Below are 13,111 nucleotides of genomic sequence, written 5' to 3'. Positions count from 1 at the left end.
GTTGGTCGAGTTGAGTGAGTCCCCGGCGCCTTTTGACAAAAGCAAGTTCTGACACTCGTATTGCGTCACGACGCTCTGGTGCAGTCGACCCTACCTCCAATAACCAACTCGCTTGAGGTGCACCTCCATGGAACGACATCGCACCGAGTCGGACGGCCTCGGGCTCGTCGTCCACTGAAACGTGCGGCTTCAATACAAAACGTGGGCATCAAGCTATATAATGAAAAGCATCTATGGGCGTCACATGGATGGGGCTGTTGTGGCCGATATGTGTACAGAGAGTTGCTGGTGGAGGGACATCATGGTAGCCCGAAGGCTCTCGCAGTGCTTGTTGAGGGCTTTGCGTTGGTCGCGCACACAGTCCTTGCCGGACTTGAGCTGGGCAGTGATGATACCATCAATCCCGTTGTACTGGAGCTTCTCCAGTGTCCCAAGCATTTGGGCGAGAGAGTCTTTGGACTCGGCAAGTTGTGCTCGTGGAACGGTCGGCGAAGCGTTGTGCACAGTCACTTGCCACTCGACTTCCTTCACTTTGCGCTCCAGCCGACTCACAAGCGTCTGTAGGTCCGTCAATTGGTCCAAGGCCGACTCGCTGGCATTGCTGTAGATGCGTTGGCGCGGAGGAAACACGTCTTTAAACATGGCGGCGGCGCGGCTCCTGACGGCAAGCGGCGGGCGGCACCAGCAAGAATGGCGGATTGGTGGCGTCGGATAACGAGATTTTCCGGATACGGATCAAAATAGTACTCTGGACACATGGACATGTTAAAGGTGTGATGCATGTGGTCAAGGAAGATGTTGGCAGGCAGGGCTCGGACGTGATGACGCTAGCTCGCGCTCACCATTTCCGATACATGCCCTTGAAGCTACGCTTGCATAAAGCGCACTGCGCTCCCGAATGCGAGCTTGGTCTGCCGGGGATGACAAACTCTTGGCAACCCAACGAAACACTTCCAACATGACGGCGCCTTAAGTTTTGGCTACAGCAACTTCGTACTGGTTGAACCACGCGTCGGATGCCAACGCAACACCTTTCTTTCCGCAACCGTGGATGGCCTGCCGTAGCTTTTGTTCAACCAAGTCGATCGTCTTGGCGTCCTTGGAAAGCATGCGAATCTCGGCCAAAAACTGACTCGCCCCACCGCTGCCCATCATTTTGGTCTTCGTTGTCCACGTTGCATCGTCGTCGGCAATTTCGACAAGCATGAGCTGCATCAGACGGGCGACGACGTCGTCTGCTTCGTCCTCGTGTCGCTGCACAACACGTCAAGGCATCACGACAACATCCTGGGAATGTGCGGGCGCTCGTACCACAATTTGCTCCAGTTGGTCGGGCTGTATCATGGACAGATCGTGTTGTACGTTGGTTAGAAACATGGCGGGACCGTCCTTCGGAAGCGACTCCGAGCCCAAATTTAGCTCTGGCCACCGCATGCTGTTATACACGAGTGCTTTTGCCAAGCGGCCAAGCGCCGCGCGTGCCATTTCGTCGCTGACGGAATGCACCTACTCCATCGCGTTATTTTCCCACTGCTTCGACAGCTTGCTGCGAGCGTGCATTGTCTGGGTTACCTTGGACCCGAACGCTGCTTTTTCGACGAGGGACGCCGGCAACACGTCTCTGAGTCCTTCTTCGACCTTCGGAAACAAAATCGCTTCGAAGTGCTGCATCGTCACGAGCATGTTCGCCACCTACGTCGTGTACGGTGGAGCCGTCGCCACGAAGTTCTTGAGATCGCGGTCGGCTATACCTGGGCGTACTTGATGGAGCTCGTGGTTTTCGGGTTGTCCACGACCGCTTTCACGTCTTGCATGTATTGAACGGCGACGAGTTCGCTTTCGTACAAGATGGTCATGCGGATCTCGGGCACACTAAGTCGATCATGCAGACAAATCACTCTTGCATCGATTGACGTACTGCGACGACGCACACGACGGATGCAGGAGTTTGGCCATGTCACGCACAAACTGCTGGACGTAGCCGGAGAAGACCCGCGCGCTCTTGCACAGCGCGATGTCCTTGTCCTTGTCGTCGCTGCGAAGCTTCATCGTGACGAGGTCCCATCGCTCGCGCTTGACTTCGTCTTTGTTTCGCCACTACGCGCGATCCAAGAAAGTGTCGTGTCGTGGCGTCGGCTTACCTTGATCGTCTTGGCATACGATCGAATGTGCTGGATCAACGGGTGCTGAAAGTGCGGCGCCAGGTAGGCCGCGATGGGCAATCCAGCGAGCTCAAGCTGACGCGCGCCGTAAAAGATGTGGCGCAACGACGTTGCGATCAATTTCGTTGACGCTTTGAACTCGGCCACGTCCCGCGACACTGCGGCAAGCGACGGCTCGACACACTCGAACACGTGTAAACTCACTTGGGCCGCAAAATGGCTCAGCTGGTCCGTCATCCACACGGTGAACGAGACAAACGGGCCACTCTTGTGGCCTTCGAACCTGCGCAACGAAAGTGTCAGGTCCCATAGTGCGCGTCAATATATCTCATGCATCCATCACGTCCATCCGTTCGCGGACGGTTCCGCCATTGCGCCGCGAATTGAACGCAACCACGGTTCCATGCAATGGCAAGGCGCGCTTCGACCACTGATGCCACATGCCAGTTCTCAACATGCCACGAAAGCCAGTCCATGGCGGCACACCATTCGTCGGAATCCACGCAACGTACACAACGAGAAAGTCTTCGTAGCACATGAGGAGCGTCGTGAAGACGGCGCGGGACAGCGCGAGCACGTATTGCAAAACATTTCCCGTGGGTTTGACCAACTGCACTTGGCCGACCATACGCCGTGCATATCCGGTCAAACAGAGTGCCGTGGCGGCCGTGACTTGATCGAGTTGCAGCAAATGCAGCACATGCCGGTCGCGATGCAAGTGGTGGGTGCCGCCCTCGGTCGTCACGAGGCGGACAAAGCGATGGACGGCCGATGACACGACGCCCGCCAAGTCCTAGCTCATTTCAACCACCGTCATGACCATCGTCCAATGTAGCTGTCGTCATCCGAATGCCACAAGATGCCAACATGCCTTGAACCGCAGAAAAGGAACCTGTACAGCTTGAAGACCAACTCTCCGACATGCATGCCACGACGAACGTACTGGGTCGGTCCTGGCGCTCACTGCAAGATCTGCGAACGAGTCGTAGTCTTGCTCAAAGAGGTGCATGTCCAAGCTGTGGGCAAGGTCATCTCGCGCGTCGTTCAGTTTCTGTTGCTGTTGGAGGGTTGGCAAGGGTGCTGGTGACGTCGGAGTCTGGCTAGTCGACGACGCTCCCCTTCCTGCGGCTACATACCCAAGGATAACCACAACGTTTGGCGCAGAAACCGACATGGTCGTCGCACCTGGAAGTCCATGGGAGGTTCCAAACGAACCCTGCGGGGACTGTGTCGTGGTGGCGTCGACAGGTGGCGTGCCAACGGCAGGCAATGGAGACGTTGCTTTCAATAGCTGCAGCGCGCGTTTGCAGTCGAGCAGTGCCGCGCGCATGAGGCTTACGTTGTTCTCCATTTGTCGGATCTCGGTCGACGCGACGAGAAATGTCGAGTAGTTTGCACAGATATCTGTCTTGAGCTCGTGGATGATCACGTCCTAGAGCGCGACTGCGTGAATGCCCGACACAAAGGGCCGACGCATGGAGTCGAATGGATCGATGCAAACGATGGCGAGAGAACCAACAAGTGGGAAAGAATACCTTTTGATCGAGGAGAACGTCGCAGTGCATGTCAATTTTGTCGGGAGGATTTCGTTTGAGAAATGACTCAGCGTACGCTTTCGCATCAAAGTCGGGGGAGCTCATGAGGTCGCTCAGTTTCGACCGCTCGGGCGTGCTAAGTTTCTTGGCCGTCTTGTCCGGGAACCGCAGCAATGCCGATTTGTCCTTGAATGCAGTCGGTGGACCGAGGAGCAACTGGGCAGTCACGAGGGTCTCGCCCCACGCCACGAGGTCAGAGTCGTTTAAATCTGGGAACTTCTTGGACAAGGCTTGCACGACGTCCTCGGTTGTGAACGCTGCCTTTTTCTTCTGCACTGCCATTTGTTGCCGTAAATAGTCGGAAACTTTGGATAATTCCGCGCCTGGTGACACGGTGAGGTGGTAGACGTTTGTAAGTGTGGGGTTGTACGTACGAGAGCGGGACTTGGGGTGGTGCGCATGCGTCGAAGATAGAGGAGATGCGTCTACGACGTACGGCATGAGTGCTCCTATCCATCCGTCGCGATCGTCTTCGGTAGCGGCACGCAATTCGGTCTTCTTCTTTCCAACGGTCACGTTGAAGGCAAACCCTTTGCTCGAGCACGACGACGACGGCGCACTGTGACTCGAGTCCCCAGACGTCCCGTTCGATCCTGCTTGGCATTCCTCTACGGACACGATCTCAGTCGCCGAGATTGCAAATGTTGGCGTCGCCGCATCCATCGAGTCAAAGTAGATCCACTGCGTGGTCGTCACGTAAAAGAATTTCCTTTTCCACCCCGTCCGCCCCTATCGCATCACAGTGGCTCGATCGCGTCCTCAAGCGTGCCGCATATAAGTACCTTCTTCTCGAGCGGGCCGCCATACACCGCGACCTGCGCCACTTCTCGCGCCGACACCATCCTTCTCGGCAACCTTTTGATGCTGGAAGTTTCCAAGATCCTGAGGGTTGTCGACGAGTTTGATTGGTGAATCTCATTTTATCCGGAATCCTATTGCCCTATCCGACAAGAGCCCACAAATCCTTGACGGGCACGCATGACTGCGTCGAGCCATGCCGCGGCACGCATCAAGTTCCGGCAGCACCGGCTGCTTCCTTCGGGCTGCATGCAGCGCAAGGGCTTCAACGTACATGTTGTTGGCGGGGACGTTCATGGAAAGTACTTTGCCTTTTGCTCGACGCTCGCCGTGTACGTGTACGACATCAAGACGCTCCAACTCTACCGGCTGCTCTCGACCGCAGACAACCTCGCGGGGCTCGCGTGGTGCATGTCGCAACAGTACGGCCACTGGCTCGCGTCTGTTAGTTTGTCTCGAAAGGTCGTCGTGTACGATATCGAGACCGAACAAATCGTGTACGATGTCCTGTTGCCACACCCCCCAGTGTCGTTTCAGTGGCATCCGCTGTCGCTGCAGCTCATCGTGGCCACAGCCGATCCATTGGGAAAGACGTCATCGGCATCGACGCTGCTGTGCTGGACGATCGACCACCCCAACAGGTCGACGGCGCTCAACACCCTTCGGCCCCACAGCACTGTGCTGGCCGGAGGGAGTGCCGTGACAGTAATTCGTTTCAACACGGCTGGCACGTTGGCCATCGGGTTGGAGTACGTTGGGTTGAGCTCGCCTTTCGACAACGAATCCTGTCCATCATTGCGAGTGCTTTTTCATGCTAGGAATGGCTGCATCGTCATCTACAACGAGAAAGACCCTACCCTTCGTGTGTTGGACAAGAAGAAGATCAAGAAGCAGACCGCCCCGGCGAGCCCCTCTGCCTCGAACGCCATCATTGATTTGCAGTGGGATGGTCTGTCTACAATCTACCTCCTCGTGGCCACGCGGGATGGCCATTGCGCGCTGTGGGAGGTCACCGACGTCACCGGCGCGCCGCTCCACTCGTTCGACAAGCAAGGCTCTGGAACATCTGCCATCTCTTGGTAAGATGCTGGCGGTCTGTCCGCGCATGTCATCTTCGATTCGTGATCGGGCAGGCTGCCGTGGGGATCTGGGCTGTTTGTGACGGCCAACGCCCGCACCGGGAACCTCAAGCTATGGAACGTGTCTCAGTCGACTCCGCTCGAGCATCTTCGTGTGCGTCCATCGGGGGTTGGCATTCATGGCATGGCGTTGCTCCCAGTTACTCAGCATCTAGTCTGCGCATCCACCGACGGTTCGATCGCGCTGTATCACGTTCCGCGGCGCCAGCTCGCATGGCAGAGTCAGGTAATTCGCCCGACGACGATATGTGTGTGGACGACGCCGCCGCGACGACGACGTGCTCAAGGCATGCAACGGATTCTAGCGCCGTTTGCCCATTGTGTGCCAAAGATCCACGTCGGCCGACCTCGACTTGTTTCAATGTAGGCTGGTCACCAGGAAACGATCTTCGACCTGCGCTTTCAGCCGATGTCTGCTCACGTTCTGGCAACGTGCGGCCACGACGGCGCCGTGCGTGTATGGAACACAAGCACGATGGAGTGCACGCACCACTTGCAGCCACAGGACGTTGGAGGCATCGCGTACACATTGGCCTGGTCTCCATCGGACCCAAATCGCATCGCTTCCGGAACGTCCCTCGGCACGGTGTACGTGTGGGACGTGGCGACGTTGGCGCCGACGCTGCGATGTACGCACCACACGGACGCCATCTTCTGCGTGTCGTGGCGAGAATCTAGCAAACACAACCACCGGAGTCCGCGACGAGCCAAGCCGTCCATGCTAGCTTCGTCGTCCAAGGACAAGTCGATCGTCATCTTTCACGACATTGCGTCGTCGTCCTCTCGGTCACTCGATACAGACGGCCGCGAACAACCACACGTTGTGCGGCGGTACTTGCTTCCGTGTAAGTGGGACACCTTGATCGGAACACGCGTGGTGTCCTGGTTGGAAGAAGTGTGTGTTTTGCAGTGGCATGTCGTCTGGCGATGGGCAATTGTGGGTTGTGCTGGCCGTTGGATTAATTCTGCTCGGTTTCCGTGATGCGTACCGTTTTGGGGACGCGCTTTTTGTGGACTTCTGTCGTTTGCGTTGTTCGAGCGAACTCTGACATTTGCGTGGTGTGGGGGGTACGGCGGCAGGTCCAGCCACCGGGTGTGCTTGGCGGCCAGGGAACACGGGCCTTCTAGCCGTTGGCGGAAACGATCACTTGGTGCGACTTTTTGACGTGGATAACCGAGCCGTGGACGCCCCCATCCGAATCCTGGCTGCGCATGACGCCCGCGTGTTTCAAACCGTGTGGTACCCGCACCAGACGACGCACGGATGGCTCGCCACGAGTTCTGACGACTGCACCGTTCGCGTCTGGACAATTCCTCAGTCGAGCCCCAGTACGCACGACCCGGATGCAAAACAAACGACCAGCGATCAAGACGTCGCGTCGGCCGCCGTCGTGCCGTACATCACGCTCAAAGGTCACTCGAACTTCGTGCGAGCGCTCGTGTGGAGCACGGCCGCTCCCAACGCCTCCCCTCCCACGACGTGAGTACTGTGCACCACCGCGCACTCGTTCGCCTTTTTTGTTGACTTGTTTTGTCCGGAACAACGCCGTCATCCTGCCACCAAAATGCCTCCAGTTTGACTGAGTTCTGCTCGCTTTTCTTGTAGCTCTTTGCGCGACGATGGGGCCGAGAGAGAAACGTCGAACGCAGAGACGCGGCGACCCACCACTCCTTTGCTCCTCAGCGGGAGCTGGGATAGCACGATTCGCATTTGGGACGTTGAAAAGCGTGAGTGCCGACTCGTGGTGTCGGATCACCTGGCCGACGTCTACGGCATCGCGACGCACCCGAATGCACCGAATGTATTTGTGTCGTGCTCGAGGGATACAACCGTGCGATTTTGGGGGCTCTCGACGCCCGCGACGCAGCAGCACGTGCTGAAAACGATGCTGCAAATGGCGTCCGCAACCACCCCTGCGGAAGTCGCTGAGCTCGCATCAATCGTCGCAAAGCATTCAAGCGCTCGCGGCGTCACCAACCTCATGTCATTGCTGAATGAAAAAACCCGGGCACCGACGGTGACGAGTGCGAGGAGCAGCAGCCCAAACGGAACGCCACTCCAGTTTGCGCTCGCGTCGACTGCGACGATGGTTGTGCCTGCTGAAGATCAGTTGCTGGACGTGGCGATGGAGCACGCAAGGCGTCTCGAATGTGGCCATGGGCGGCGATCCAAACCGACAAAACTCAACCAGGGAGATGCGCTGCGCCAGGCTGCGACGCAGTATTTGAAAGCCGGCGCCGTGCACAAGTAAGTTATACTGAATACTCCAAGCACTACGGCACGGATCTGCTTTGGGCGGTCACGTCAGTCAAGCGCGATGCTTCATCGCAGACGTAGGTACTGCCAGTTGCTCGTTGAGGTGGACGACTGGGAAGCAGCACTGGCGATGGCGCCTGCCGTGTCACTGGCGTATTGGCGGGAGCTCGCGTCCAAGTACGCCGACGTTTTGCAAGCCAAAGAAGACGAAGCCGCTTTTGCGTACTACCTCGCGACGCAGCAACTCCCGAAAGCCGTCCAAGTGCTTCAATCGCGCGGGCAGTTCAACGATGCGTGCGTAGTTGCCAAAGCTCACACAACACTGTCGTGTGCCCCGGCAGCGCATGAAGAATCGGTCCTTCCTCCATCGACGTTGCCTCGGTCGTCCGATGCTTGTCCCAACGAAATCCTGATGGATTTGGACGCTTCTGAAGGAACACACCAGGACAAGTGCTCCACAGCGACTCCGCCAACGTCATGCCATCGAAGCGCCAGCAAAAAGGAAAACGATATGACCATCGCCGCCCGAGATGTGTCGACGCGCCGGCTCCTTGACACGACGTACACCTGGTTGGCCGATCTCTACACGAGCCGAGGTGACCCAGTCCTGGCAGCGTGCTGCCATTTGGCAGTAGCCCACGTCGGTGACGCTATCGACCGGTTGGTTCGTGGCGATGAGGTGCGTAGTAGAAATGGCACAGGACGGTGTAGTTGTCTTGGTTGTTTTAAGGAAGCGAGTCTAGAACTGGGCTGTCCACATTGGCACGATCTTGACGCTTCCTCGTAGCTCGAATTGGCGTGGGTGGTGTGTCGATGGCACGGGTTGGCGCCAAGCGATGCGATCGTGGCTGCGGTCGTGGGTCGGTGTGAAGCCCTCGGGAACGGGGCGCTGGCGCTGGCGTTTGCAAAGGCGTTGTCATGTCCTCAAAGAGAGGTATGCCCCACGTCACGGCGAACGTGAGTCCTGGCACGTTTGATGGTGGTGTGGTGAACCGAGTAGATGGCTCTGTCGTTCGCTCGACTGAATCGGCCGCCCGAGCTGAGGCAGCTCGCCCACGTCGCTGACCTTCCGGAGCTCGAACGTTCCTTGGCCTTGCATCTCGCCAACAATCACGTACGAATCGCGCCGTTGGCAAGATGCCGATGCTCGGGCGTCGGCATTCCCACAGGCACGAGGGCTAACGACAACGTGTGGTCTGCGCAGGTGGTCGACGCAATTGAGACGTGCTTGGTGCTGGATCGGACGGCGCAGGTGAGCACCTCGAGGTGGCCATCATCATGGAGGCAGTTGCCACCGTGTGGCGAGGCCCAGTGGAATTATTTGATCGATTGCCCATAGGCCGTCGACTTGGCGACGACTCATCTACGAGGTGCGTGCCATGTGTCGCCGCAAGTTCAGCTCGAAACGCGGTGACGATGGGAGAGCTCGCTAAGGCCGAGACGCATCGTAGCCCACGTGAACAACTCGTCACTGGCTCTCGTGGGGGCCTCCGAGTCGTCGCAAGTTCTGATGGACATCACCCACGTGCTTCGGTCCGCGGACCTATCTCCTCTCGAACCTAGGTAGTCCACTCGATCGTCATGTGGCAATGCTGCGATGGGTTTTTGGTGGCTCTTGGCTTTACATGGATTGTGTGCACCACTCAAAGGTGTTTGTGATAGACCACGGGCGGTGGCTCTCGCATACATGGCCCTTGCGGGCGCCATGCGAGCCATCGACGCGCGGTTCCCGCTCGTTTTGGTCTCGTACTTGCTGCAGGTCGTGCACACCCAAGTGAACAGCTACAACGTGCCGTTTCCGATCTCAACGACCAAGCTGTTGCTCCTGGTACGTACATGCCCACTCCGTTTCACGACCGACTCGGGGCACTTCGACGGGGGCCATGGTTGATATAGGAGGCAGAGTACGCCAGTCGCATCGACGTGACCAAGGCGTCTCTGCTGCTGGCTCAAATCGCTACGACCGTTGCAAGCGTCGACAAACCTGGCAGTGACAACGACGCGCAGTTGCACGATTACGTCGCGACGCTGCAGCGACAAGTGCACAGCCAGCCTCGAGGTAGATCGCTCGGATCGCTACAGAGGCACACAAACTTCACATCGAGTCGAGCCAGATCTCTGGGTCGACCCAGCATACACCCATGGAGCGGTGGTGGTCTCTGGCTCCAAGCTGCCGTCGGCCGGGCAATCGCGGCACCCGATCATCTCGATCTTGACTGGAGACGTTCGTGAACGATGCGCGACTCAATGGACTGGCCAAGTTCAAAGGCGCTGCTTGTGTAGGTAATCCATGGCCCGTTTGTGCGGCTCGAAGACGACGTGTCTGCGCTCACGTTGGAGGAAGCCATCATGTGGCATCGCGTAAACCCGTTCTCACCGTTGTCAACGGGAGACAAGCTGCGCTTCGATTAGCTAGCTCGACCGGTTCCAACATGACGACAAATCTATTCGACTCGCTCCGCTGCGAACGCTCCTGTACACGAACGCTACCGAGTACAAGCAACCTCCCTCGACCTTTCGATCGCTTCGTTCGTTGGAGTTGTCCTTCGTCGAGTTGAGTGGCAGGCCACCTGTGCCGACGCTGCGTCAGCAATCTGTACGGCCGCATCACTTGGAGTCGAGTTTGTTGCGGCAGTCGTTCGCCAACTTCCACGACTCGACCAAGTCGATGGCCCGTGGCTCTGGCGAGTCCCTGTCTGCGTCGTCTCGACGAGATGTCCGGCGGTGGTGGAGGTGGCGGATGTCCGTCATGACGAGCGATGCCGTGTCGGCATTTTCATCCAGCACTCCATTTGCCATGAGCTGGTGGTGCCGCGACTCCAAGATGGCCTCCAGCTGTACCAATGCTTCGTACGAGCGACTGCGCCGCCTTGGTGGCATCGTCGCGTCAGCATTGCTATGGCCGCTGGCTTCTCTGTCGTCACGCAGGGGGGGAGTTAGGGGTGTCGACGGAACGGTAGGGATCGATGAAGGCAGTGATTGGGACGGCGGCTACACAGATTATTCGAATCGTGACATGGACGGAAGAGTTGCGAGATGCAACGAGTGCAGGGCCTCTCCGGAATGATATGTTTGAAGCACGGCACCTCGTAGCTGTCGTTCCGGTGGGGCGACACATGGACGGGTCTGGAATGAACTGCATTGAAAGCTGGCGGGGCCGGTGGAGGCGGTCCTGAAGTTGACAGTTGTTTCAATGTGTGCTTGCGCTATGACGAGTGTAACCAACGAAAAGGGGCGGCACTGCGTACCTCAAGTAGGACTTCTAGAAGGCGATCAACAGTCGCGGCCGGCATTGCATGCACGTCCTTAACCAGGTCGCGCCAAACGTCCGGTCCTGGTTGTTCCCAGCACGAGGTCGTTGTTTGCGTCCCAGTAGACCGCGTGGACACAGCACCAGCGCCGCTCTTTCGATTTGACGCACTCCCATGCATCGGAGACGACGACGTTGAAGACACCGACTTTGACGTGTGGTCCCGCGTCATGGACACAAACGGATCTGTGGTTGGGTCATGCGTTCGCCACACCGATGCGCCGTCGTTGACGTCCACAACGCCAGGCGCATACACTGCCGCGTTAAACCTAGGCTTCCCTACCAAGTTGTTCGGCTGCTTCCGCGCCCTCCCCGCTGGCTTGGATGTCGCACTTGGCGGAGCTAGCGCGTGCGCATGATTGCGTTTCCACGACATGTTCGAAGTGTATTAAGTATTGTCGGCCGTATAATTCCGCCCCGAAAAATCCGGATAACGAACTGGCAACTTCAACAACTACGTGGCACTCGGAGATGACTGGATTTCGGTGCGCTCGTCCGAAACTCGACCTGTCTTCCCAATCCAAGCCCCCGTGCGTTCGACTCGCCTAAGCAGCGAGTGGAGAGCTCTCCGCTTGCTCTACCTCCGCCCCACGATCTGTCCATCGCCAAGGGGATGCGAAATGCCGTGCCACACTTGACGCCAAAGTTGAGCGCCGACAACTCAGTCGCAACAGCACATGACAACATAAACAAAACAGACAAAGAACCACCCTTGACGGACTTTTCACCACCAGCTACAATCTGTACATCAGGGCCATGTAAATGTCTGCTTGCGAGCTGATATGTGGAGATGAATCGACGCTCACGCGACGTTTCGCAAAAGCAATACGGCATGGCCAGTTGACATTCCATCAATATTAAGGTGCAATAGTCGTATCATGATGCGGTAATTCCGCACAACTTCGACACAATCGGCTGGAATACTCGTCTTCTACATGCTGAAGCGACGTTAACCGCGGCGGCACGGCTGTGTTCGCACACGGCCATCTCCCGGCGTTTTGTAGATCTGATCGGAGCGATGATTGAAAGTTTTCTGACATCCTTCGTTGTAACCAGCTCCAAACATACTCTCCGACGAGGACGCTATGCCTTTCGAGAGCCAACTTCGAGGATCGACCATCGCACTACCGAAGGGATCATTCGAGCTCTGCGGACGTCGACACCATCGTCACCGTCGGAAAATGCGATAATCCTCGCAGTGACTCCCGACGGGTCGTGCATTCAGCACTAAGGCGTCCAACGCCTGGGGTGCTTTGCTGCAACCGTGGCTGTGTGGAAGATTTATTTTTCCTCCCAATGGGGCACGAAACACTTGAACTGCTGCCACTGCTTGGCGGCGTCATGAAGTTTGACGTACGCCTTGCGATGGGAAAATGTCACTCAACCGTGCGTGTACTCCAGCACAGTTTCGTGGTGTCCGCTAGATTCGAGCAGTACCGAGTCGAAGTCGCTCCCAACTGACTCTCTTGCACAGCGCAACCCGATCCAGTTGTCGTCGAGGATGCACATACCTCTCGGAAACTTCAAACTACCCATCATGAATAAGTTGAGGCTCCTTTTCAGCAGGAGACCAAAATGCAGCGAAGTTCATGGGTCGTACTTGTTGAGTCCGGCCACTCCGTCGGGGGATGCCAACAGGTCGATATTGTCGAGCCACGTCAGGTCGTTGGAGTCGCTCGACAACTCAGCCGAGGACGCCACAAAGATCCCAACGAAGGAAGGTTCGGTTCGTGGTTGCGTTTCTCTAAAGGCTTTCTAGCAGCCGCCAAAAACGTCTCGGGGGTTGAGTGTCGTTGGAAGAGGGGGTGGCTGAACGTTGGGATGCTTGCTTTGAGTCTTGGTCCACTTGC

General features: G+C 57.3%; 4 protein-coding genes across 11 annotated transcripts; 2 read left to right on the top strand and 2 right to left on the bottom strand.

Annotated features, from left to right (window-relative positions):
- Positions 1-704, top strand: H310_10342 (hypothetical protein). Its single transcript, XM_008876707.1, has one exon. The coding sequence runs from the start codon at positions 221-223 to the stop codon at positions 605-607; it is 387 nt and encodes a 128-aa protein (XP_008874929.1). The 5' UTR covers positions 1-220; the 3' UTR covers positions 608-704.
- A 63-nt stretch (positions 705-767) lies between these two features.
- H310_10341 (hypothetical protein) lies at positions 768-4,625 on the bottom strand. 7 transcript variants are annotated; one of them, XM_008876704.1, is made up of 12 exons: positions 4,540-4,625; positions 4,132-4,486; positions 3,698-4,080; positions 3,348-3,594; positions 3,106-3,290; positions 2,675-2,955; positions 2,142-2,445; positions 1,919-2,097; positions 1,752-1,872; positions 1,573-1,692; positions 1,312-1,506; positions 768-1,254 (listed from the first exon to the last, which is right to left on the bottom strand). In XM_008876704.1, the coding sequence occupies exons 1-12, from the start codon at positions 4,597-4,599 to the stop codon at positions 970-972; spliced, it is 2,715 nt and encodes a 904-aa protein (XP_008874926.1). In that variant the 5' UTR covers positions 4,600-4,625; the 3' UTR covers positions 768-969. The 7 variants fall into 7 exon arrangements, with proteins under 7 accessions (XP_008874926.1, XP_008874925.1, XP_008874927.1 ...); XM_008876703.1 differs by having other exon boundaries at positions 1,573-1,872; XM_008876705.1 differs by having other exon boundaries at positions 1,312-1,692.
- A 101-nt stretch (positions 4,626-4,726) lies between these two features.
- On the top strand, positions 4,727-11,026 carry H310_10340 (hypothetical protein). Its single transcript, XM_008876699.1, has 16 exons — positions 4,727-5,304; positions 5,374-5,634; positions 5,689-5,920; positions 6,062-6,539; positions 6,775-7,174; positions 7,301-7,942; positions 8,033-8,630; positions 8,739-8,885; positions 8,952-9,065; positions 9,156-9,203; positions 9,291-9,321; positions 9,403-9,514; positions 9,614-9,779; positions 9,848-10,010; positions 10,066-10,175; positions 10,235-11,026. The coding sequence occupies exons 1-16, from the start codon at positions 4,736-4,738 to the stop codon at positions 10,361-10,363; spliced, it is 4,200 nt and encodes a 1,399-aa protein (XP_008874921.1). The 5' UTR covers positions 4,727-4,735; the 3' UTR covers positions 10,364-11,026.
- On the bottom strand, positions 10,274-11,642 carry H310_10339. Of its 2 annotated transcripts, XM_008876697.1 has the most exons (3): positions 11,200-11,642; positions 11,038-11,157; positions 10,274-10,942 (listed from the first exon to the last, which is right to left on the bottom strand). In XM_008876697.1, the coding sequence occupies exons 1-3, from the start codon at positions 11,635-11,637 to the stop codon at positions 10,559-10,561; spliced, it is 942 nt and encodes a 313-aa protein (XP_008874919.1). In that variant the 5' UTR covers positions 11,638-11,642; the 3' UTR covers positions 10,274-10,558. The 2 variants fall into 2 exon arrangements, with proteins under 2 accessions (XP_008874919.1, XP_008874920.1); XM_008876698.1 differs by having other exon boundaries at positions 10,274-11,157.
- Positions 11,643-13,111: the final 1,469 nt, after the last annotated feature.

This window comes from Aphanomyces invadans (assembly GCF_000520115.1).
Source record: "Aphanomyces invadans strain NJM9701 unplaced genomic scaffold supercont1.25, whole genome shotgun sequence".
Taxonomy (NCBI): Eukaryota; Oomycota; class Saprolegniomycetes; order Saprolegniales; family Verrucalvaceae; genus Aphanomyces; species Aphanomyces invadans.
This window is presented reverse-complemented; position numbering and strand designations above follow the sequence as displayed.